General features: G+C 45.1%; 2 protein-coding genes across 4 annotated transcripts in view; one reads left to right on the forward strand and one right to left on the reverse strand.

The window, feature by feature from the left end:
* The window catches only part of LOC149189806 (uncharacterized), a 458,516-nt gene that overhangs the window by 243,115 nt on the left and 191,377 nt on the right, over positions 1-24,024 (forward strand). The gene's annotated exons all lie outside the window — the stretch shown is intronic.
* LOC149189809 (uncharacterized) lies at positions 1,010-23,461 on the reverse strand. The gene is made up of 3 exons (XM_089412392.1): positions 23,324-23,461; positions 22,979-23,222; positions 1,010-1,150 (listed from the first exon to the last, which is right to left on the reverse strand). Exons 1-3 carry the CDS (start codon positions 23,449-23,451, stop codon positions 1,010-1,012), a joined length of 513 nt encoding a protein of 170 aa, XP_089268518.1. The 5' UTR covers positions 23,452-23,461.

Consider the following 24,024-nt stretch of genomic DNA (forward strand, 5'->3'; position numbering starts at 1 on the left):
CAACTCTCCGCTTCGGCCCCTCACTGCAACAAATCACTTGTTCGATTTTTTCAGCAAACCACGCCCCAGAAAAATCAAATTGACTGATCTGTCATGTGTATCTCCAACTGACCCTCGAGCCTCCTCTTATAATTTTTCTTGTTGATGAATCAATGACCGAGATTAAGTCCCTAATCAACGGTTAAGATTAAAACATACCTGATCCTCGTCACTTAGAAATTTCTCACCCATATTCTTATTAATACCCATTAATATTTTTATTTTCCTAAGTTTAGGCTTAGGAACTCATTAAAAATATTAATTATATTAATAACTCATATGTGTGAAATTTCTCCGAACTATTTATGGGTTCTGGAGAGCTCATGTATTCTAGCCCCTTCACAAAGTTTTGGAGCTAGAGCACATCCGATACTACCCAAAATCAACACTCCCTCGTAGCGAGGAATGTGCTCTAGTAACACTTCTCAACAGAAGTACTACACTGATCCACTGCATCTGTCTTCTATGATGCTGATGCTTGCCGTGATGCACTTCATCTACTGCACTGCTGCTTCTTGTACCGCTGCCCATGACTCTGCCACTGCCACTGCCACTACTACATCTGTACTACAACTCCCTCTCAAAATGTTGCTTCATGCTGCCCATAACACTGCCACTACTAACTGCTACATTGCAACTTAGTTACTGAGAAGTAAGTAATTGAAACTTCACCCAGGCACTGACAGTCTGGTTAGTTTGGATGCCTCGTGATGCTGAAGCTACCTCTGCTGCTAATCTGTGCTAACCCTCTGCTGCTACTGCAAACTGCTTTGTGCCTTTCGCACTGCTACAACATCCACTGCGTTGCCTCAGACTTTGGCACTCTAGCTGTGCCACTGTCGCTCCATCACACCTTGCTCCAACTGACACCTGTCATTTTGCTACTGTCGTTAAGGGCTCCCGTAGCCGTATGTGATCCAAGAGTTTGGGCACCTCAAGGATCCTGTCCCTTTTCAAATAGTTCTCTCGACTACAACTCCATGTTGCCTCGCCTCGTCTCCAGGGGCGCATGAGCAGTCATGGCACAATTGTCATCCTTGCCTTCCCTATCAGCTTTCGCTGGAGAAGCCTTCGATTCAGAAGCTTCCTCCTTGCCCTTCTTCCAAGGGCACTGAGTGGCATGATGTCCAAGTTCCCCACACTTGAAGCATCTAACCTTAGAAATATCCTTCTTCTTCTGCTTTTGCTGTCCTTGCTGTCTCGATGATGCGATCGCTGCATCCTCCTCCTCCTTCTTGACTCAGGCTCCTTTGCCGCTACTTCCTGCCTTGGTCAACCTCCTGATCTCTTCTTGTCGAAGAGCTGCCCACACCTCCTCCCAACTGGGGAGAGTCGCTCTGCCCAAGATGCCTTGGACAAATGTTTCCCAGTCCTCGATGACTACATTCAAGGCAGTCCTGACCATGAACTCAAGATCAGGTGTAGACCCCACGGAAGTCAACTGGTCGCGAATCCCTTGCAACCTGAGGAGGAAGGGATCGATCTCCTCTCCCTTCTGCATCTGATACTGTCTCAACTGATTTTCTAATAGCATCTTCTGCTGGATGGAAGTGCCCTGGTACAAGGTGGTCAGCGTCTCCCACATCTCCCTTGCTGTGTCCTTCTCAACAATGTGTGGTACTACATGATCTTTGACCCCATCTAGGATCATGCACTTGGCCTTCGCTGAGCCTCCTCGTACTTCTTTAATGGATCAGCGTCGACTAGAACAACAACTACTTTCAAGGCATAGTCCTTGATGCGATGTTTGTCTAGGATTGCTAGGATCCTGGCCTTCCAGATGACAAAATTGGAGGCTCCATCCAATCTGTCTTGATCCCTCAATCCATTGACCGCCATCTCTACTCAAAAAATAGGACTGGTTCTCTTCTCCCTCTCCTGCTGTTAATCTAGCAAGACTCGGATCTGGATTTCTTCGACGCTAGAAATCCTCTAAGGAACAAGCTCCTCTAGACTCCCTCTGAGTCCTGATTTCCTTCAAAAAAATCCTTCGGCCAAATGTCAAATCACTCCCCTCCAATCCTCCTTTGCAACTGCAACCTAGATCTAGATTTCTTTGGCTAGAAATCTGTCAAGGCAGTGACTCCCTCTACCTCGACTTTGTCTCCACAGACACTGTTTTGCACCAACAGCAACAACGTCCCACCAACTCCTTAGATCAAATCTGCTTTGCTCCCCCAGCCCCGACAACTGAAGAATCTGAGCTCCTCTGGATCTGCGCAATCACTGCTTGAGCTCGATCAACTCCTCCTAGCCACTGCGTCAATCCTTCCTGGTTCGGAAAGATGACGTGGCTTTGTGTGAGCCGGATTTGCCCCTCTGCTTCTGCTTTGGCTTAGAAGGTTGATGTAGTTATTGCATGGGCTCCTCCCAGCTACTGCGTCACCCTCACCTGGCTCAGAATGCTGACGCAGGCACTGCGTGAGCCTCTGCGTCACCTCTTCTACACTGCGTCACTCTCCCTCTGCGTCTCTGGCTTTGGAACAACGCTGTCACTCGGGACAACTGCTTCTCTGCAACAAATTCTCTGGACTTTCGGCTGGTGTCTTCAGTCTCCCATGATCTACAATCTTCTGATACCATGTGAAAATTTCTGAATCTACACATCATAAATCCTATTGCAATCACTGGTTTACCATCTCCTACTTGTTTTTACATTCAACAAGTTATTTAATTATTTAAATAGCGATGAAAACACTATTGCAGAATACACATACTTACCGATCATGAATTGAAGTAGAACGAGACAAATACACAAGGGACACCATTATTTTTGGATAATCGTGCCTGGAAAAGCCCAATTCAGGAAAATTGGTGCAACATATAGAGGGTTTGATTATTAAGCATGCAGAATTTGAGTACAATAGGTTTCCTCTCACACCGGCTAACTTTTCAGAGAAATATTAGCAACAAGAAATACATACGAGGGTTTACCTCGTTCACTCAGTCACAACTGATCCACTGAATGGCTGACTCCGACAAGAACTGCGAAACTCCTAGCACAATATGCTCTGTGTGGGCCAACGTCTTGCCTCTGGGAGACTGCGTCATCTCTCTGTTGGATTGATTTTCTCACAGGAGTTTCGACTTCAGCCCTCCCGGCTCAGAACATCGAACTCCGAGAAAAATCTTGAAATCCTCTCGATTATCTCGCACTGCCATTGCAAGACCCTCCTTGGCCTGCGTCAGCTTTGCGTGAGCCCCTTCCTGGGCTGTGTAGGCCTCTGCACTGCCTCTCTGATGCTACTGCTGCCTCTTTGCTTGGTACTCGTCGGCTCGGAACTCCCTTCTGATCCAACTCTTTGCTTCTGCCCCTCTCACTGCAACAAATCACTTGTTCGATTTTCTCAGCAAACCAGGCCCCACAAAAATCAAACTGACTGATCTCTCAAGTGTATCTCCAACTGACCCTCAATTCTCCTCTTATACATTTCCTGTTGATGAATCAACGACCGAGATTAAGTCCCTAATCAATGACTAAGATTAAAACAGACTTGATCCTCGTCACTTAGAAGTTTCTCACCCATATTCTTATTAAAACCCATTAATATTTTTATTTTCCTAAGTTTAGACTTAGGAACTCATTAAAAATATTAATTATTTTAATAACTCCTCATCTGGGTGGAATTTCTCCAAACGATTTTTGGGTTCTGGAGATCTCAAGTATTCTAGCCCCTCTACAAAATTTAGGAGCTAGAGCACATCCAATGCTACCCAAAATCAACACATAATACATCCTTACATACTTCTGATCCGCGGCCAAGATCCTCCAGAGGATCTGCACCAAAACAATCAAGAGAAACCCTACAAACCATCCTCCTTGCTCCTCGCTAGGCTGCCTAAGATCTACTGCAATTTCAAATGCAATACTTTGATGTGATTGCTCTTAGGATGTGTCCAAATGAGGTCTCCCTTACCTCCTTTTATACATATCTCTTGTGGCAATGTCTAGCCCTAAAAGGCACCTCCTCAAGCCAAGGCCGACTTTCTTTTTGTGCCACAAGCCCACACATAATCTTCAAAAATTCATATCCCAACTTCTAGACCTACGATTTGGATGATTTTTGTTGCCCCTTGTTCCTCTAGGGGTTCTCTATCATCTCAAATCATCACATGTCAACATCTCCTTAGGGTTTTGGCCCCACACCTTTGGGCACAAAACCCCAAGCTTGGGTTCCAAGCCCACAAGGCACTTTTGTGGCGCTCTAACCTCCAAGCCTTGAATGCTAAGGCTTGGAGTGCCTCCCAAGCTACAAATATCAATACTCCCTCTTAGCGAGGGAGGTACTTCCAACATTAGGAAGTCTCCAACATCATCATCCACTGCACCACTGCTTCTTGCACCTCTGCCCATGACTTTGCCACTGCTACATCTGTACTACAGCTCCCTCTCAAAATGTTGCATCATGTTGCCCATAACACTGCCACTACTAACTGCTACACTGCAACTTAGTTACTAAGAAGTAAGTAACTGAAACTTCACCTAGGCACTGACATGCTGGTTAGTTTGGATGCCTCGTGATGCTGAAGCTACCTCTGCTGCTAATCTATGTTGACCCTTTGCTGCTACTGCGCTGCTGTAAACTGCTTTGTGCCTCTCGCACTGCTACAACATCCACTGCGCTGCCTCAGAGTTTGGCACTCTAGCGCTGCCACTGTTGCTCCATCACACCTTGCTCCAACTGACACCCATCATTTTACTACTAACGTTAAGGGCTCCCGTAGCCGTATGTGATCCAAGAGTTTGGGCACCTCAAGGATCATGTCCTTGTTCATATAGTTCTCTCGACTACCACTCCATGTTGCCCCGCCTCTTCTCCAGAGGCGCATGAGCACTCATGGCACAATTGTCATCCTCACCTTCCCTGTCAGCTTTCGCTGGAGAAGCCTTCGATTTAGAAGCTTCTTACTTGCCCTTCTTCTAAGGGCACTGAGTGGCATGATGTCCAAGTTCCCCACACTTGAAGCATTTAACCTTGGATATATCCTTCTTCTTTCGCTTTTGCTGCCCTTGCTGTCTTGATGATGCGAGAGATGCAAATTCCTCCTCCTCCTTCTTGACTCAGGCTCCTTTGCCGCTACTTCCTGCCTTGGTCAACCTCTTGATCTCTTCTTATCGAAGAGCTACCCACGTCTCCTCCCAACTGGGGAGAGTCGCTCTGCCCAAGATGCCTTGGACAAATATCTCCCAGTCCTTGGTGACTACATTCAAGGCAGTCCTGACCATGAACTCAGGATCTGGTGAGCTAGAAGGCTGATGCAGTTATTGCGTGGGCTCCTCCCAGCTACTGCGTCACCCTCACCCGGCTCAGAATGCTGACACAGGCACTGCGTGAGTCTTTGTGTCACCTCTTCTGCACTGCGTCACTCTCTCTCTGTCTCTGGCTTTGGAACAACGCTGTCACTCGGGACAGCTGCTTCTCTGCAACAAATTCTCTGGATCTTTTGGCTGGTGTCTTCAGTGTCCTATGATCTGCAATCCTCTGATACCATGTAAAATTTTTGAATCTACACATCAGAAATCCTATTGCAATCTCTGGTTACCATCTCCTACTTGTTTTTACATTCAACAAGTTATTTAATTATTTAAATAGCGATAAAAACACTATTGCAGAATACACATACATACAGATCATGAATTGAAGTAGAACGAGACAATTACACAAGGGACACCGTTATTTTTGGATAATTGTGCCTGGAAAAGCCCAATTCAGGAAAACCGGTGCAACGTATAGAGGGTTTGATTATTAAGCATGCATAATCTGAGTACAACAGGTTGCCTCTCACACCGGCTAACCTTTCAGAGAAATATCAGCGACAAGAATACATACGAGGGTTTACCTCGTTCACTAAGTCACAACTAATCCACTGAATGGCTGACTCCGGCAAGAACTCCGAAACTCCCAGCACAATCTGCTATGTGTGGGCCAACATCTTGCCTCTGGGAGACTGCGTCACCTCTCTGTTGGATCGATTTGCTCACAGGAGTTTTGACTTCAGCCCTCCCGGCTTAGAACATCGAACTCCGAGAAAAATCTTGAAATCCTCTCGATTATCTGGCACTACCATTGCAAGACCCTCCTTGGCCTACGTCAGCTCTGCGTGAGCCCCTTCCTAGGTTGCGTAGGCCTCTGCACTGCCTCTTTGATGCTACTGCTGCCTCTCTACCTGGTACTCCTTGGCTTGGAACTCCCTTCCGATCCAACTCTCTGCTTCTGCCCCTCTCATTGCAACAGATCACTTGTTCGATTTTCTCAACAAACCAGGCCCCAAAAAAATTGAACTGACTGATCTCTCAAGTGTATCTCCAACTAACCCTCAATCCTCCTCTTATACTTTTCCCGTTGATGAATCAACGACCAAGATTAAGTCCCTAATCAATGACTAAGATTAAAACAAACTTGACCCTCGTCACTTAGAGGTTTCTCACCCATATTCTTATTAATACCCATTAATATTTTTATTTTCCTAAGTTTAGACTTAGGAACTCATTAAACATATTAATTATTTTAATAACCCCTCATCTGGGTGGAATTTCTCCAAACGATTTCTGGGTTCTGGAGATCTCATGTATTTTAGCCCCTCCACAAAATTTGGGAGCTAGAGCACATCCGATGCTACCCAAAATCAACACATAATACACCCTTACATACTTCTGATCTGCAGCTAAGATCCTCCAAAGGATCTGCACCAAAACAATCAAGAGAAACCCTACAAACCATCTTCCTTGCTCCTCGCTAGGCTGCCTCAGATCTACTGCAATTTTAGATGTAATACTTTGATGTGACTGCTCTTAGGATGTGTCTAAATGAGGTCTCCCTTACCTCCTTTTATACATATCTCTTGTGGCAATGTCTAGCCCTAAAGGGCACCTCCTCAAGCCAAGTTTGACTTGCTCTTTGTGCCACAAGCCCACACATAATCTTCAAAAATTCATATCTCAACTTCTAAATCTACGATTTGGATGATTTTCGCTACCCCTTGTTCCTCTAGGGGTCCTCTATCATCTCAAATCATCAAATGTCAACATCTCCTTAGGGTTTTGGCCCCACACCTTTGGGTACAAAACCCCAAGCTTGGGTTCCAAGCCCACAAGGCACTTTTGTGGCACTCTAACCTCCAAGCCCTGAACCCTAGGGCTTGGAGTACCTCCCAAGCTACAAATATCAATACTCCCTCTTAGCGAGGGAGGTACTTCCAACATTAGGAAGTCTCCAACATCATCATCCACTGCACTGCTGCCCATGACTCTGCCACTGCCACTACTACATCTGTACTACAGCTCCCTCTCAAAATGTTTCATCATGCTGCCCATAACACTGCCACTACTAACTGCTACACTGCAACTTAGTTATTGAGAAGTAAGTCACTGAAACTTCACCCAGGCACTGACATGCTAGTTAGTTTGATGCCCCGTGATGCTGACGCTACCTTTGCTGCTAATTTGTCCTGACCCTCTGCTGCTACTGCGCTGCTGCAAACTGCTTTGTGCCTCTCGCACTGCTACAACATCCACTGCGCTACCTCAGACTTTGGCACTCTAGCTCTGCCACTGTCGCTCCATCACACCTTGCTCCAACTGACACCCGTCATTTTGCTACTGTCGTTAAGGGCTCCCGTAGCCGTATGTGATCCAAGAGTTTGGGCACCTCAAGGATCCTGTCCCTGTTCATATAGTTCTCTCGACTACAACTCCATGTTTCCACGTCTCTTCTCCAAAGGCGCATGAGCACTCATGGCACAATTGTCATCCTCGCCTTCCTTGTCAGCTTTCGCTGGAGAAGCCTTCGATTCAGAAGCTTCCTCATTGCCCTTATTCTAGGGGCACTGAGTGGCATGATGTCAAAGTTCCCCACACTAGAAGCATCTGACCTTGGAAATATCCTTCTTTTTCTGCTTTTGCTACCCTTGCTGTCTCGATGATGCGAGAGCTGCATCCTCCTCCTCCTCCTTCTTGACTCAGGCTCCTTTGCCGCTACTTCTTGCCTTGGTCAACCTCCTGATCCCTTCTTGTCGAAGAGCTGCCCACATCTCCTCCCAACTAGGGAGAGTCGCTCTGCCCAAGATGCCTTGTACAAATGTGTCCTAGTCCTCGGTGACTACATTCAAGGCAGTCCTGACCATGAACTTAGGATCTGGTCGAACACGGGCCATCATCACTGCAATATAGTCCTACAAGCACTCATCCTCCTGGATCAAACACCACACGTGCACATCCCTCTAACCTTGGATATGTAACATCATGATCCAATGAAGAAACTAGCTTGCCGATATGCAATTCATCACATGAAGCAATCTCGATCATCCCAATCTTGTCCATGCTAAAGCAATCCTCAAGTTGTCCCAACGATCTATGGCAAGTCAAAGGAAGTCCATGATCAACAACCTGTCCTACAAAAAACTGTTGTTCACCAGGCTCTCTACCAATCCACTGTGAAAATTTCTGAATCTACACATCATAAATCCTACTGCAATCACTGGTTTCCCATCTCCTACTTGTTTTTTACATTCAACAAGTTATTTAATTATTTAAATAGTGATGAAAACACTATTGCAGACTACACATACATACAAATCATGAACTGAAATAAAATGAGACAAATACACAAGGGACACCGTTATTTTTGGACAATCGTCCCCGGAAAAACCCAATTCGGGAAACCGGTGCAGCATATAGAGGGTTTGTATTATTAAGCAGATTTCTGAATGCAACTAGGGTGCCAAGTTTGGCTCACCCAACAAAAAATAAACCCAGCAGAAGTACCTCTATCCAAAGACAGATGAACAAACCCCAAGGTGACTTTATTGTTCCCAATGCCGGGCAACGATGGTTGCTCCAAGCTTTGCGTTGGAACTCCGTCACCTCCTCTAGGAGCTGCGTCACTGAAACCCCTTAGCCTCCACAGCGTCACTGCGTCAGAGCTCTCCCTCTGTGTCACTGCATCAGAGCTCTCCCTCTACAACACTGTGTCACTGCGACACTCCATCACTGAGTCAGAGCTCTCGCTTTGCGTCACTGCGACACTGCGTCAGAGCTCTCCCACTGCACTGTCTCTCCTGGTGCTCCCTGCCTCTCTACTATGTATTCTCGGCCTTGGATTGAAGTCCCTCTGCCGAACTGCCCCTCACTGCAACAAATCACTTATTCGATTTTCTCAGCAAACCAGGCCGTAGAAAAATCGAACTGACTGATCTCTCAAGTGTATCTCCAACTGACCCTCAAGCCTCCTCTCATACTTTTCCTGTTGACGAATCAACGGCCGAGATTAAGTCCCTAATCAATGGCTAAGATTAAAACAAACTTGATCCTCGTTACTTAGAAGTTTCTCACCCATATTCTTATTAATACCCATTAATATTTCTATTTACTTAAGTTTAGACTTGGGAACCCATTAAAAATATTAATTATTTTAATAACTCCTCATCCAGGTAGAATTTCTCCAAACGATTTATGGGTTCTAGAGATCTCATGTGTGTTGATTTGTGGTAGCATCGGATGTGCTCTAGCCATGAAAAATGGTGGAGAGGCTAAAGCACATGAGATATCTAAGACTCAGAAATGGTTTAGACGGATTGTACCCGGTTTGGGAGATATTAAAATAATTAATATTTTTAATGGAGTTCCTAAGTCTAAACTTAGGAAAAGTAAAATATTAATGGGTATTAATATAAAACTGGGTTAGAAGGTTCCAAAAGTCATGGATCAAGCCAAATCTAATCTTAGCCGTTGATTAGAGATTTAATCTCGACCGTTGAAGGACCAATGAGAAAAGTATAGGAGGAGGCTTGAGGGTCAGTTGGGAACACACCAGAGTGATCAGTCATTCATTGTGCTAGAGCAGGGCTGCTAAGCAAAGTTGAATCAGTGATCAACAACGAGGAGCAGTGAGTACGAGGTAGAGAGGTAGAGACAGTACTAAGAGACCAACGCAGAAGTAGAGAGAGTGAGAGCAACAGTCAATCCAGGCTACGCAGAGCCCATCAGAGTCAGCGCAGAGGCCAGAGGGATTGCGTCATGCACGCAGCGGCTGCTGGAGTGATGCAAAGGGTCCTAGAGGCTACGCAATGCCTTAGAGGGCTGACACAGAGGGTCCTGGGGCTGATGCAGGTCAGCAGGAGGCTGATGCAGAGGCCAGATGGGCTGGCGCTGAGCTTTAGTTGTGACGGAGAGGGTTTCCTGGGACAGGTTTTCTGAATACCTGTTTCCGGATATAGAGGTATTGCTGCTGTATATTTTTCTCTGTCGGGTGAGCCGGTTAGGCACCCAGTTGTACTTAGAAAGACTGCATAATAATATAAACTCTCTGAATAGCTGCACCGGTTTTCCCACATTGGGTTTTTCCGGGGACATTTGTCCAAAAATAACGGTGTCACTTGTCTGCTTCAGTTGATGATCTGTAGATGTTGTGAATGTATTGTGTTTATTTCAGTATTTAAATGTTTTCAATAACTTGGTTAGAATTTACAAATAGAAGAAATAAACCAGCAAAATACAGATTAATTTTCTAATGGATAGACATGGTATTAGAGTGTGGTTGTAGATCACAGGAGAGCTGAAGGCATCAGCTGAGCAGAGCATTTGCAGCAGAATCAGTTGTCCTAAGTGACAATAGCTGATCCTTGCAGAAGCGACAGAGGAAGGGTTGGAGTAGAGGGACTGCATCATCAGTCTGGGCCAGAGAGAGGCCAGCGCAGAGGCTGAGGAGGGCAGAGGGAGGCTCACGCAAAGCCACGTGGAGGCCAGGAGGGCTAACGCAATTGGCTAAGGGAGCTGCTTTGTTGGTGCCGGGATTGCGCAGAGCCAAGAGGCTCAATCCTTTAGTTGTTGGGGCAAAGGAAGCTATGGGCAGTTTGCGGGAGCGAACCTGGTGGGGTAATGTGGTTAGAATAGTACCTAACAAGGCAAGACCAAGGTAGAGGGAGTTGTTGCCGAGGCGGATTTCTAGCCAAGGAATCCGGATCAGTGTTGCAGTTGCATAGACGATCGGAGAGGAGCAACTTGATAGTTGGCAGAAGGATTTCCAGGAGGGAAATTGAGACTCAGAGGGAGTCCAGAAGAGAACTTCCAGACGGGAAGTAGAGAGACTCAGCAGGAGTCGAACCGAGAACTTCCAGGCGGGAAGTAGAGAGACTCGGAGGAGTCGAACCGAGAACTTCTAGACGGGAAGTAGAGAGACTTAGCAGGAGTCGAACTGAGAACTTCCAGGCGGGAAGTAGAGAGACTCAGAGGAGTTGACAGAAAAGCATTGAGATGGCCGTGAATGGGCTGAGAGATCAGGATAGGCTGGATGGAGCGTCCAACTTTGTGGTCTGGAAGGTCAGGATCTTGTCCATTCTAGACAAACATCGTATCAAGGGCTTCGCCTTGAGAGTGATGGCTATCCCAATTGACCCGGTAGCTAATGAAAGGTACGAGGAGGCAATGGCTAAGGCAAAGTGTATCATCCTTGATGGGGTCAAGGATCATGTGGTCCCACATATTGCCGAAAAGGAAACGACAAAGGAGATGTGGGACACTTTGAAGACATTGTACCAACATACTTCTGTGCAGAGGAAGATGCTCCTGGAGAATCAGCTAAGGTCATACCAGATGTAGAAGGGAGAGCAGATAGATGTCTTCCTCGATCGGTTGAAGGAGATCTGTGACCAACTAACTTCCATAGGGGCCACGCCGGATCAGGAGTTGATGGTAAGGACCGCACTCAATGCAGTCTCCGAGGATTGGGAGACATTTGTCCAGAGCATACTGGGCAGGACGAGTCTTCCGGATTGGGAAGAATTGTGGGTGGCTCTTCGTCAAGAAGAGATCAGATGGTTGACCAAGGTGGGAAGTAGCAACAAAGGGGTCAGGATCAAGAAGGAAGAGGAAGAGGATGCGGCTCTAGCATCTGCGGGAAAACAGGAGAAGAGGAAGAAGAAGGACCTCTCCAAGGTCAAGTGCTTCCATTGTCGGAAACTGGGTCACTATGTGAACTGGTGTCCGAGGAAGAAGAGTAAGGGAGAGGCTTTTGACTCGAAGGCAGCGCCAGCGAGGGCGGAGAAAGAAGTCGAGGAGGATGACGATTGTGCCATGAGTGCTCATGTACCTCTAGAGAAGAGGTGGGGAGACATCGAGCTGTAGTCAGAAGGACTACAGGCGATGAGGGGCAGGATCCTTGAGGTACCCAACCTCTTGGATTATACCTTTCTACGGGAGCCCCAAAGAGAGAGTAGCAGGATTGGCGGATGTAGGTAGAGACAGATGCGGATGAAGCGACAGAGAGTGCTACAGTGCAGGAGTCCCCGGGCAACACGAGGTTAGTAGGCTGCAACAATGCGAGAGGCACAGGAGTGTTGCACCAATGCAGGATGGCACATAAATGTGTGCAACAGTGCGAGATGCAAGGAGTTGTTGCAGCAACGCAGAAGTTGGTAAAGGGAGCACTTGTTAGTGGCAGAGGGAGCTTCAACATCAGCAGTGTTTCTAGCCTGATAGTAATGTCAGAAGTTCGATGGATCAATTACCTACTTCTCAGTAACTGAGTTGCAGCGCAGTAGCAGTCTGCAGTAGCACAATGCAACATGATGAGAGGGGGTTGCAATGCAGATGCAGTGTTGGGAGGATGGACCAGCAGCAGCACGGATGTAGAGGGAGCTACCGTACGGATGCAGCAATGCAGAGGATGTTGGGCGGGGAGGCCTAGCATCAACACAGGTACCGGTGCCATATAATCATAATGATACTCAATATGGAGTATTACTAGAACACAATCCTCGCTAATAGGGAGTGTTGATTTATGGTAGCATCGGATGTGCTCTAGCCATGAAAATTGGTGGAGAGGTTAAAGCACATGAAATCTCCAAGACCCAGAAATGGTTTGAACATATTGTACCCGGTTTGGGAGATATTAAAATAATTAATATTTTTAATGGAGTTCCTAAGTTTAAACTTAGGAAAATAAATATTAATGGGTATTAATATAAAATTGGGTTAGAAGGTTCCAAAAGTCATGGATCAAGCCAAATTTAATCTTAGGCATTGATTAGAGATTTAATCTCGGCCGTTGAAGGACCAACGAGAAAAGTATAAGAGGAGGCTTGAGGGTCAGTGGGAGAACACACCAGAGTAATCAGTCATTCATTTTGCTAGAGCGGGGCTGCTAAGCAAAGTTGAATAAGTGATTAGTAGCGAGGGGCAGTGAGTACGAGGTAGAGAGGCAGAGACAGTACTGAGAGACCAGCGCAGAAGTAGAGAGAGTGAGAGCAGCAGCCAGTCCAGGCTACGCAGAGCCCAGTGGAGTTAGTGCAAAGGCCAGAGGGACTGCGTCATCCACGCAGACGCTGTTGGAGTGACACAGAGGGTCCCAGAGTCTGCGCAGTGCCTTAGATGGCTGACGTAGGTCAGCAGAAGGATGTCGCAAAGGCCAGAAGGGCCAGCGTTGAGCTTCAGTTGTGCCGGAGAGGGTTTCGTGGGACAGGTTTTCTGAATATAGAGGTATTGCTGCCGTGTATTTGTCTCTGTCGGGTGAGTTGGTTAGGCACCCAGTGGTACTCAGAAAGACTGCATAATAATATACCCTCTAAATAGTTGCACCGGTTTTCCGTATTGGGTTTTTCCGGGGACATTTGTCGAAAAATAACGGTGTCACTTGTGTACTTGTTTTCTTTTAGTTGATGATCTGTAGATGTTGTGACTGTATTGTGTTTATTTCGGTATTTAAATGTTTTAAATAACTTGTTCAGAATTTAAAAGTAGAAGAAATAAACCAGCAGAATACAGATTAATTTTCTAATGGATAGACTTAGAAAATTCAACAATGTGTTCTAGCCCCTCCACAAAATTTCGGAGCTAGAGCACATCCGATGCGACCCAAAATCAACACTCCCTCTTAGCGAGAAATGTGCTCTAGCAATACTTCTCAATAGAAGTATTACACTGATCCACTGTATCAGTCCTCTGTGCTGCTGATGCTTGGCTTGCTGCCCTTCATCCATTGCACTGCTGCATCCTGTATTGCTGCCCATGAATCTGCCACTATCACTGCTACATCTGTCATGCAACTCCCTCTCAAAATGCTGCATCATGCTGCCCATAGCACTGCCATTGCTAACTGTTGGACTGCAACTCAGTTATTAGAAGTAAGTAACTGAAACTTCACTCAAAAACTGACATGGTGGTCAGTATGGATGCCTTGTGATGCTGAAGTTACCTTTGCTGCTAATCTGTGCTAACCCTCTACTCCTACTGCGCTGTTGCAAATTGCTCCATGCCTCTCGCAATGCTACAACAGCCACTGCGCTGCCTCAGACTTTGGCACTCTAGCTCTGCCACTGTCGCTCCATCACACCTCGCTCCAACCGACACCTGTCATTTTGCTACTGCCATTAAGGGCTCCTATAGCCATATGATTCAAGAGTTTGGGCACCTCAAGGATCTTACCCCTCATGTAGTCCTCTCGACTACAACTGCATGTCGCCCCACCTCTTCTCCAAAGGCACATGAGCACTCATGGCACAATCGTCATCCTCGCCTTCCCTGTCAGCTTTTGCTGGAGCAACCTTCGATTCAGAAGCCTCCTCCTTGCCCTTCTTTTGGGGGCACTGAGTGGCATAATGTCCAAGTTCTCCACACTTGAAGCATTTGACCTTGGTTATGTCCTTCTTCTTTCTCTTCTGTTGCCCTTGTTGTCCTGATGATGCGAGAGTTGCATCCTCCTCCTCCTCCTCCTTCTTGACCCGGGCTCCCTTGTCGCTACTCCCTGCCTTGGTCAACCTCCTGATCTCTTCTTCTCGAAGAGCTGCCCACATCTCCTCCCAACTGGGGAGAGTCGCTTTACCCAAGATACTTTGGACAAATGTCTCCTAGTCCTCGGTGACCACATTCAGGGCAGTCCTGACCATGACCTCAGGATCTGGTGTAGACCCATGGAAGTCAACTGGTCTCTAATCCCTTGCAACCTGAGGAGGAAGGGATTGATCTCTTCTTTCTTATGCATCTGGTACTGTCGCAGTTGATTTTCTAATAGCATCTTCCGTTGGATGGAAGTGCCATGGTACAAGGTGGTCAGCGTCTCCCACATCTACCTTGTTGTGTCCTTCTCAGCAATATGTGGTATTACATGATATTTGACCCCGTCTAGGATCATGCACTTGGCTTTCGCCTGGGCCTCCTCATACTTTAATTGATCAGTGTCGACCGGAACAACAACTACTTTCAAGGCATAGTCCTTGATGCGATGTTTGTCTAGGATTGCCAGGATTCTGGCCTTCTAGATGACAAAATTGGAGCCTCCATCCTATCTGTCCCGATCCCTCAATCCATTGACCGCCGTCTCTGCTAAAACAAAAATAGGACTGGTTCTCTTCTCCCTCTTCTGCTGTTAATGTAGCAAGACTTGGATATGGATTTCTTCAGCGCTAAAAATCCTCCAAGGAACAAGGTCCTCTAGACTCCCTCTTAGTCCTGATTCCTTCATAGAAATCCTCCGGCCAAATGTTGAATCACTCCTTTCCAATCCTCCTTTGCTACTGCAACTTGGATCTAGATTTCTTTGGCTAGAAATCTGTCAAGGCATTGACTCCCTCTACCTCGGCTTTGTCTCCACAGACATTGTTTTGCACCAACAGCAATAGCATCCCACCAGCTCCTCAGATCGAATTTGCTCTGCTCCCCCAACCCCGACAACTGAAAAATCTGAGCTCCTTTGGCTCTGCGCAATCATTGCGTGAGCTAGATCAACTCCTCCTGGCCACTGCGCCACTCCTTCCTGGTCTGGAAAGATGGCATGGCTCTGCGTCAGCTTGATCTGTCCCTCTCTGCTTCTGCGCTGGCCTAGATAGTTGACACAGTTACTGCATGGGCTCCTCCCAGCTACTGCATCACCCTCACCTGGCTTAGAATGCTGGCGCAGGCACTGCGTGAGCCTCTGCGTCTCCTCTTCTCCACTGCGTTACTCCCTCTGCGTCTCTAGCTTTGGAACAATGCTGTCACTTGGGACAACTGCCCCTCTGTAGCAAATTCTCTAGATCCCCTAGTTGGTGTCTTCAGTCTCCTATGATCTGCAAAACTCTGATACCATGTGAAAATTTCTAAATCTACACATCATAAATCCTACTGCAATCACTGGTTTACCATCTCCTACTTGTTTTTTACATTCAACAAGTTTTTTAATTATTTATTTAGTGATGAAAACACTATTGCAGACTACACATACATACAGATCATGAACTGAAATAAAATGAGACAAATACACAAGGGACACCGTTATTTTTGGATAATTGTCCTCGGAAAAACCCAATTTGGGAAAACCAGTGCAGCATATAGAGGGTTTGTATTATTAAGCAAATTTCTGAATACAAATAGGGTGCCAAATCCGGTTCACCCAATAGAGAATAAACCCGACAGAAGTACCTCTATCCAGAGACAGATGAACAAACCCCACATGTGACTGTGTTGTTCCCAGTTCTGGGTAACGATGGTTGCTCCAAGCTCTGCGTTGGAACTGCGTCACCTCCTCTAGGAGCTACGTCACTGCGACACTGCGTCACTGAGACCCCTTAGCCTCCATAGCATCACTGCGTCAGAGCTCTCCCTCTGTGTCACTGCGTCAAAGCTCTCCCTTTGCATCACTGCGTCAGAGCTCTCCCTCTACGTCACTGCGACACTGCGTCAGAGCTCTCCCTCTGCACTGTTTCTCCTGGTGTTGCTCTGCCTCTCTGTTATGTTTTCTCGGCCTTGGACTGAAGTCTCTTTCCCGCACTGCCCCTCATTGCAACAAATCACTTACTCGATTTTCTCAGCAAACCACGCCCCAGAAAAATTGAACTATTTGATCTCTCAAGTGTATCTCAAACTGACCCTCAAGCCTCCTCTTATACTTCTCCTGTTAATGAATCAACGGCCGAGATTAAGTCCCTAATCAACGACTAAGATTAAAAAAGACTTGATCCTCATCACTTAGAAGTTTCTCACCCATATTCTTATTAATACCTATTAATATTTTTATTTTCCTAAGTTTATACTTAGGAACCCATTAAAAATATTAATTATTTTAATAAATCGTCATCCAAGTGGAATTTCTCCAAACGATTTTTGGGTTCTGGAGATTTCATGTGTTCTAGCCCCTCCACAAAATTTCGGAGCCAGAGCACATCTGATGCTACCCAAAATCAATATCCACCAAAACTCCCAGCCAGTCTCACTGCAAAGCCAATCAAGGCCACATCTCCATGTCTTTAGCTGAACCGTCTGCTCCATGATCTAGACAATCTTAGCTCCCATGGAGCTGCTTCATTGTGCACATCCTGATTCACTGGCTCTTTAAAGTAGTTCTGATACTATGTTGTTTTTTCCACAATACTCAAGTCTAGGATATAATCTTAAATCACTGACGCTACCAGTCCAAGTATCACATCAAGACTACTTTGCACAACGAAATAATATACAATAGTAAATCTACTAGTGCACAAGATATATACAACTTTTTTACAATTTTAAAATAACCTAACTTCGTTATATTAATCAACTGATAATACAATAGTCTAGGGCTCCCATACCATGGATAATGGTCCTCATACATCCTCTGATACAAAGATATACAACTAGGGTTTGGTGTCGGTCACTTCGACAACCAATCTAACTTGAACAAGATACATTGACCATCTGGTTGATGTAGCACGCTCTGTCAGCGCCTCTTTGTCATTCCCTAAACACACCTGCCCGGTCATTCACCTCCCGATCTGTAGCAAGTCCAATTTGCCTCTATCAATGAACGAACTCCACTAGGTCACAGAACTCGGCTCCACCTGCTATCTAGCTGATTGTGAGTCCTTCAACGCATCAACACATCGAGACTCTTGTCAAGTTGTTCACAACTCTCAACTGCCCATTGCTACTTGTCAGCTCCTTAGGGTCTTCTTGCCCAACTGGCTGCTCCTTTGTCCTTCAAGGACACAACTCTTAGGAACTTGCTTCCCACTAGTGTCTTTCTGTGCTGCCTAATGAAGACACAATTAGGGAATGGAGGGCTGCCACCTATCACTGCAAGATGTCCTTCTCCAACAGTGAACTTGGGATGATGTGATCTGCTCCCTTGACCTCCTTTCTTTGCCCTTCAAGAATCAATCCTGCACTCACCTTCTTCTGCCTCTTCTAGTAGACCCTTTGTCCTTCAATGGCCTGCACTTAGGGCTTGGAGAAAGCCACTACAACCCTCCCAAACAACTATTCCTTTGGCTGCTCAACCTCTGTCCAAACTAGGACTCTACATCCTCTAGCAACCAACCATCAGCAAGAGGTCACCTGCAACACTTGTTGCTGTCCTCTTGCCTCGTGATCTGTGCTTCTTGAGCTCTGGTTAGGGTTGAAGTCAAGCTACTACAACACCTAAATCTCTGCTCCAAACCAATGTATTCCTTGTCCGAACAAGTTGCCCCTTCGCTGTCCTTTTCGAGGCCTCTCCTCACATTGTTTAGGCCCAAGGATACTCCTTAAGACACCTCACAACATGTTGGTTTGCTACAACAAAGGTTTTTGCCTTCCAAGGAAATATCCATGTTCTCCTGTGTTGTACCTTTGTTCTGCTATGCTGTCCCTTGGATTCACTACGGCTAGGGCGAAGGAGCTTTTTAAGTCCTTTTGGCCCACTCAAACAATCCTCCCAAGCAAGTTGTACCTACCACTATCTCTATGGCCCTGAACATAAGTAAAACCTCGACAAAAGAAGCACAAAATATACCCTTACATATCTCTGCTCTGCGGCCAAGCTCCTCCAAAGGATCCAAACCAAAATAGTCAAGAGAAACACTCCAAACCGTCCTCCTTGCTCCTCGCTAGGTTGCCTCAGATCCACTGCAAATTTAGAGGTAATACTTTGATGTGATTGCTCTTAGGATGTGTCCAAATGAGGTCTCCTTTACCTCCTTTGATACATGTCTCATGTGGCAACGTCTAGCCCTGAAGGGCACCTCCTCAAGCCAAGGCCGACTTGCTCTTTGTGCCACAATCCCACGCATAATATTCAAAATTCTTACTCAACTTCTAGACCTCCGATTTGGATGATTTTCTCTGCCCCTAGTTCTTCTAAGGGTCCTCTATCATCTCAAATCATCACGTCAAAATCGCCTCATGGTTTTGGCCCCACACCTTTTGGTACAAAACCCCAAGCTTCGGTTCCAAGCCCACAAGGCACTTTTGTGATGCTTCAACCTCCAAACCCTGAAGCCTAAGGCTTGGAGCACCTCCCAAGCTACAAATATCAAGGGACCAAATGACAACAATGGGACAAAGACCCACTGTCACCTCAGTCAATGTCCCCTACTCTTTACGGATTTTCACCGATGGGAGGATTCTTGGTTTGAAGGAAACCACTTATAATGATGGGATCAATGATAAGATATTGAGTGATTTCCAAGGCCCAATGAAAAGAGAGGCTCAATTAGGGCTCAATGCTTCGAGAGAAGCTAAAGGCTCTCCAAGAGAGACAAATGAAGAAGGTTGGAAAAACAAAGGCTGGGGTAACTCATGTACCCAAGGTGTGGGCTCTCCTCATTATAGCTGCCCTTGTACCATAGCATGTGGCTTGGAGCCTTCCCTTTGTCCCCACTCCATTGGTACATGAGTTACCACGACCTTTGTTTTTCCACCCTTCTTCATTTTCCTTTTTCCCTTTATTGATTTTTTATTTTATTTTACTTTTCGGGGCTCAAGGGGATGAGAGCATGATGTTGCACTTGGAACACGTTGCCCAACTAGTTACACATTGCACCCGACACTTGGCAGCTGATCCAGGGCCCAGAGGAGGTTATGTCTTTCCTAGGGAGACATGGGAGGGCATGTGTCATCTTCTAGCCCTCATTCATGGAGTATCGACTTGATCTTGAACCACTTGGAGACCTATGCGACCCATTTGGAGCCCACAAAGCCCAAATAGGCGCTTGGAGATGTTTTGTAGCATAAGGTGAGTACCACCCTCTTCATTATCTTTTTTGAGGCCCCCTCTCACATTTTTAGCACATAAGGCCTCAACATTGTCCCTCTAGGCCTCCATGCATGCATGATGTCAACCTTGTGTGGGCTTAGGAGGGAAATTCGATTTAATTTTTGAGCTATCATGGTTAGCTTGTAAGTTTGTAACCATGGGTGAGTTACTTAGCACATTAGGCACAAAAGGGGCTTTGTCTTTCATAATTTGAACTCATAACTATTGTATAAATAGGAGAGACCTAGTCTCATCCTAGCATCACACTTTGGATTTTTGATACCTCTATTAGAGATTTTCGGACTTACAGTTGTGGATGGTTTTTGGAGATTTTGGATGAATTTTGATGCTTGGATAAATTCACTATCTTTCTTGGAGCTTCTAATTGGCATTGTTATGGATGGATATATTCTTCACTACCTTGTATGTGCTCTTTGTTGATTAATTTATGATTTTGTTAATGTCTAATGCATGGAATATTGTCTCATGGTTATTAGTGTGCCCTATTTGATGAAACATTGTCTAAAAATTATAACTATTGGGAAATTTTGCATGTATTACTCATATATAGTGAATGAATGAATGTTCCTATGGGATTTGTTGCATATGCATCCTTTAAACTCCATTAACAAGTGCCCTCAAAGTATAAATATCTAGAGGTGTTGTGTAGTTGCTTCCATTAAGGGTAGCGAAGTTGCTTCCTTTAGGTATCCTTAAAAGAGCAAATTGCCAAAATTGAGACCATCTTTGACTCCATAGCCTCCCAGTGGTTAGTTACTGATCCTAAATCCTTGGTGATCACATTTAACTTGAAAATCATCTTCCTTTTCACCTTTATTCCTCATCCCTTTAAGGATAAGGAGGCCTCTCTAGGGCTTGGTGCGAAATCCTTTGAAGGGAGGTGATTTGAATTCCGTTTGGATAGATTCTTCCTTAGTGTGTCCTCTAGGGATCCTCAAGTTTTGGTGGAATTCCAACAGTGGAATTTTCGGAAATTTGATTCCCTAGCCATCGCATCAAGAAGGAACCCTAGAAGTTCATCCTTCAACTTGGGGATTCTTTTAAGGCATGTACTTTAATACTTGTTGAAGTAAATCTTACATTGTCTTTTCTCTTGTCTACCTTGACCTTGGATGCACTCATATCTTGTCATATATCTCAACACTAGGTCTCGTGTAGTCACCTTTCAAAGGGGTTTTTTGTGGAAGGTCTTACTAGCTTCTCCCAAAGCTCATACTTTGTTGAACCCTTCCATTGAATGAGCCACCTTCCCTCACTTCAAACCTATTATAGATATACATCTATTACAAGTGAGTACGACTGGTACTCCTCCCAATGGTGAAACTCTGAGAAGAGTAGGGGACTTACGCTGTGGTGATAGTGGGCCTCTATCCTAGGTGTTGTTGTGCCCTCTAGCTTTTGCCTATTCCACAAGGCCTGCTAGTTTGTGCAGCAGCATTTTATCTCAAGCGAGTTATCACTGGGACTCCTCTCGTCGGTGAAAATCTGAGAAGAGTAGGGGACTTAGGCTGTTGTGACAATGGGCTCGTGTCCCAAGTGTTGTTGTGCCCTCTAGCTTTTGCCTATCCACTAGGCCTGCTAGTTTGTGCAGCGACAGGCCATAAGGTGGCTAAAGGAAATGTGATAGCATGGCCACTTGTATTTTTACAAGATGATGACAAAAAGGGATAGAAGATGGATGTTTTGAAATCCCTTAAAATAGTTTCACACGGAAAGGGTGCTAGATAAGTAATGTGGTCACATGGCTCAAGAACAAGAGGTTGGTGCCACACCAACTATTCCTTCCCAAGCATGCAAGGTACAATATATGGTTCTTGAGCTGCAACTTATTGGGCAATGTAAAAGTTGTGGGATGTTGTGAATTGTCAATGATGAACTTGCCTAAGGTAGGTTGCTGAAAGGAATTACTAGGTGGACAATATTTGCTAACCCTATTCACCCTTTATAGTCTTGAGGTAACTACTATTTTCCTGTTCGTTTTTAATAGTTGAGACCTATTTGTAGAAAACATTTTTCTTTAGAACCTGTTTTCCTAGGTTGATAAAGTGGGGTGGCTTATAATGCTATAGATATTAGATTTGAAGTTATACCTTTAGATTCTTTTGTGTGTTAAGTTGATGAATAGGGAGTGTAGAACATTGATTGTGCTATGGTTTTGGAAGATTATGTTTATTCCTCTCTTTTTATTAGGAAATATGGGAAATGTTCCCCTGCATTGACACAGGGAAGTGCACTATCAAACTAAGCATCAAAGGGGTATTTATGCTATCAAAATCTATTGATGACTTGCACTTGGCCTTGTTCACGTATCCTTTACAAGGACGAGTGCATATTAAGATGTTGAAGCAAGCCTGACAGGGTTTGAACCAATGTTGCACTAATCGTTATCAGGATTAATTCGGCGCGGGGAAAAAATCAGAAAAAATCATAATAATCGGGAAAAAATTGGTAATAATCGGGAAAAAATCGTTTGGTACAAAAATATTCATTGTTTTTCAATTTTTTTAATATCTAAACAATCTAAAACATAAAATAAATACATTGACACATAAATATGATACAAGAACTAATATATAAGATGTTTAATATCATTTCTAGTGATAAAATAGTAAAATCACACATAACAGTGAATCATGTCCTGAATAGTAAGTCCTGACTCCTGAGTCCCAACTCAGCCTCAAAATATCAACAAAAAATATAATAATGTATCTCATGAGTCATAATGTCATATACAATGAAATGAACAAAATAACTAAAGTCTAATACTATTGATTTCCTCTGCCCCTCTTGCGAGAAAATGCCATAGCTTTCCCTTTCCCTCTAGATGTAGATGCTGGTGCTGGTGGAGTTGGCAGTGGAGTCTGCTGTGCTCTAGAAGCTGAAGAACTAGGAGTAGGAGCTATAGGAGGTAGACCACGTCCTCTACTGGTGGCAGGGGTAGCCCGGGTAGGTGGTGTCACCTCCTCCTCCTGTTGCTCCAACTCCTCCTCCTCCTCCTCCTCCTCCTCCACCACTACATCCTGCACTAACCAATCATCAACAAACTCCATGAGAGGCCTCTCGGCCTCAACCCTCCATGCAGTAGTGGTGTCAATCCCATCCAATGAGATGGCCTCCATATCAGGTGTCCTCTCAAGTTGCCTCACCCACAATCGAAGATTGTAGTAGACGTAGACCATGTCATTAAGTCGCTGGGACTCCAACCTGTACAAAGATCATGAAATAATAATTATAAAAAAATATTGTTTAATGAATTCAAAAATTTATTTGGAAATTTGCAATATTTTAAATTTTTAAGTGTTAACCTGTTGCGCTTCTTGTTGTGTATTTTTTCAAATACACTCCAGTTGCGCTCACATCCTGAGGAGCTACATGTTTGGCTGAGGATTCGAATGGCAAGCTTTTGCAGAAGGGGTACCCTAGCACCATACATTCTCCACCATGCATCTACAACAAAATTACAAATAAAATTTTAAATAAACATAAGAAAAAAAATGGAATTTGAAGAGACAATGAAATTTGAAACAAACTAAAAATTACCTGGCATTTTAATCATCCTATCAGTCACAGCCATGTCAAAGCCAAATGTGCCACCTGCCATCCTATATGTCTCAATTTCTTTAGAGATTTTTGTACGTTTTGCTGGAAATCGCACCATCCTCTGGACACAGGTTAAGAATCCATCCATGATCTCAACATCAAATACAAACCCACATGCGTAAGAAAATGCGGGGTTCAGGAAAATCCCAGCAACATGAATGGGACAATGGAGTGTGTTGCTCCATCGTTCATCAATCACTCCCCATAGGAGTTGTCTCTGAAACCCCTCATCTCCCTTATCATCATAGTAGGGCCGAATGGCTTCTTTGGCCCTGTCCATGGCCTCATACAAATAGCCCATTGCGGGCTTCTCACCATCAACTAACCAAAGAACCTTTACCAAAGGTTCAGTAATGGCACACATCTCCTACACTCCCGCCTAGAAGTCTTCCTGGTATGAAACTAG

Source organism: Pinus tabuliformis, chromosome 3_1 (assembly GCF_031772625.1).
Source record: "Pinus tabuliformis cultivar Carrire ecotype Pingquan chromosome 3_1, CPIR1, whole genome shotgun sequence".
Lineage (NCBI taxonomy): Eukaryota > Viridiplantae > Streptophyta > Pinopsida > Pinales > Pinaceae > Pinus > Pinus tabuliformis.

Bases quoted from the DNA above. Each gene is read 5' to 3' on its own strand.
- LOC149189809 (XM_089412392.1), bottom strand. From the start codon at position 23,451: ATGTATGGTGCTAGGGTACCCCTTCTGCAAAAGCTTGCCATTCGAATC. The intron at 23,223-23,323 runs GTTAACACTTAA...ATCTTTGTACAG, and splicing joins CACAACAAGAAGCGCAACAG to GTTGGAGTCCCAGCGACTTA. The intron at 1,151-22,978 runs GTGACACCACCT...CATGCCACTCAG, and splicing joins TGGAGCAACAGGAGGAGGAG to TGCCCTTGGAAGAAGGGCAA.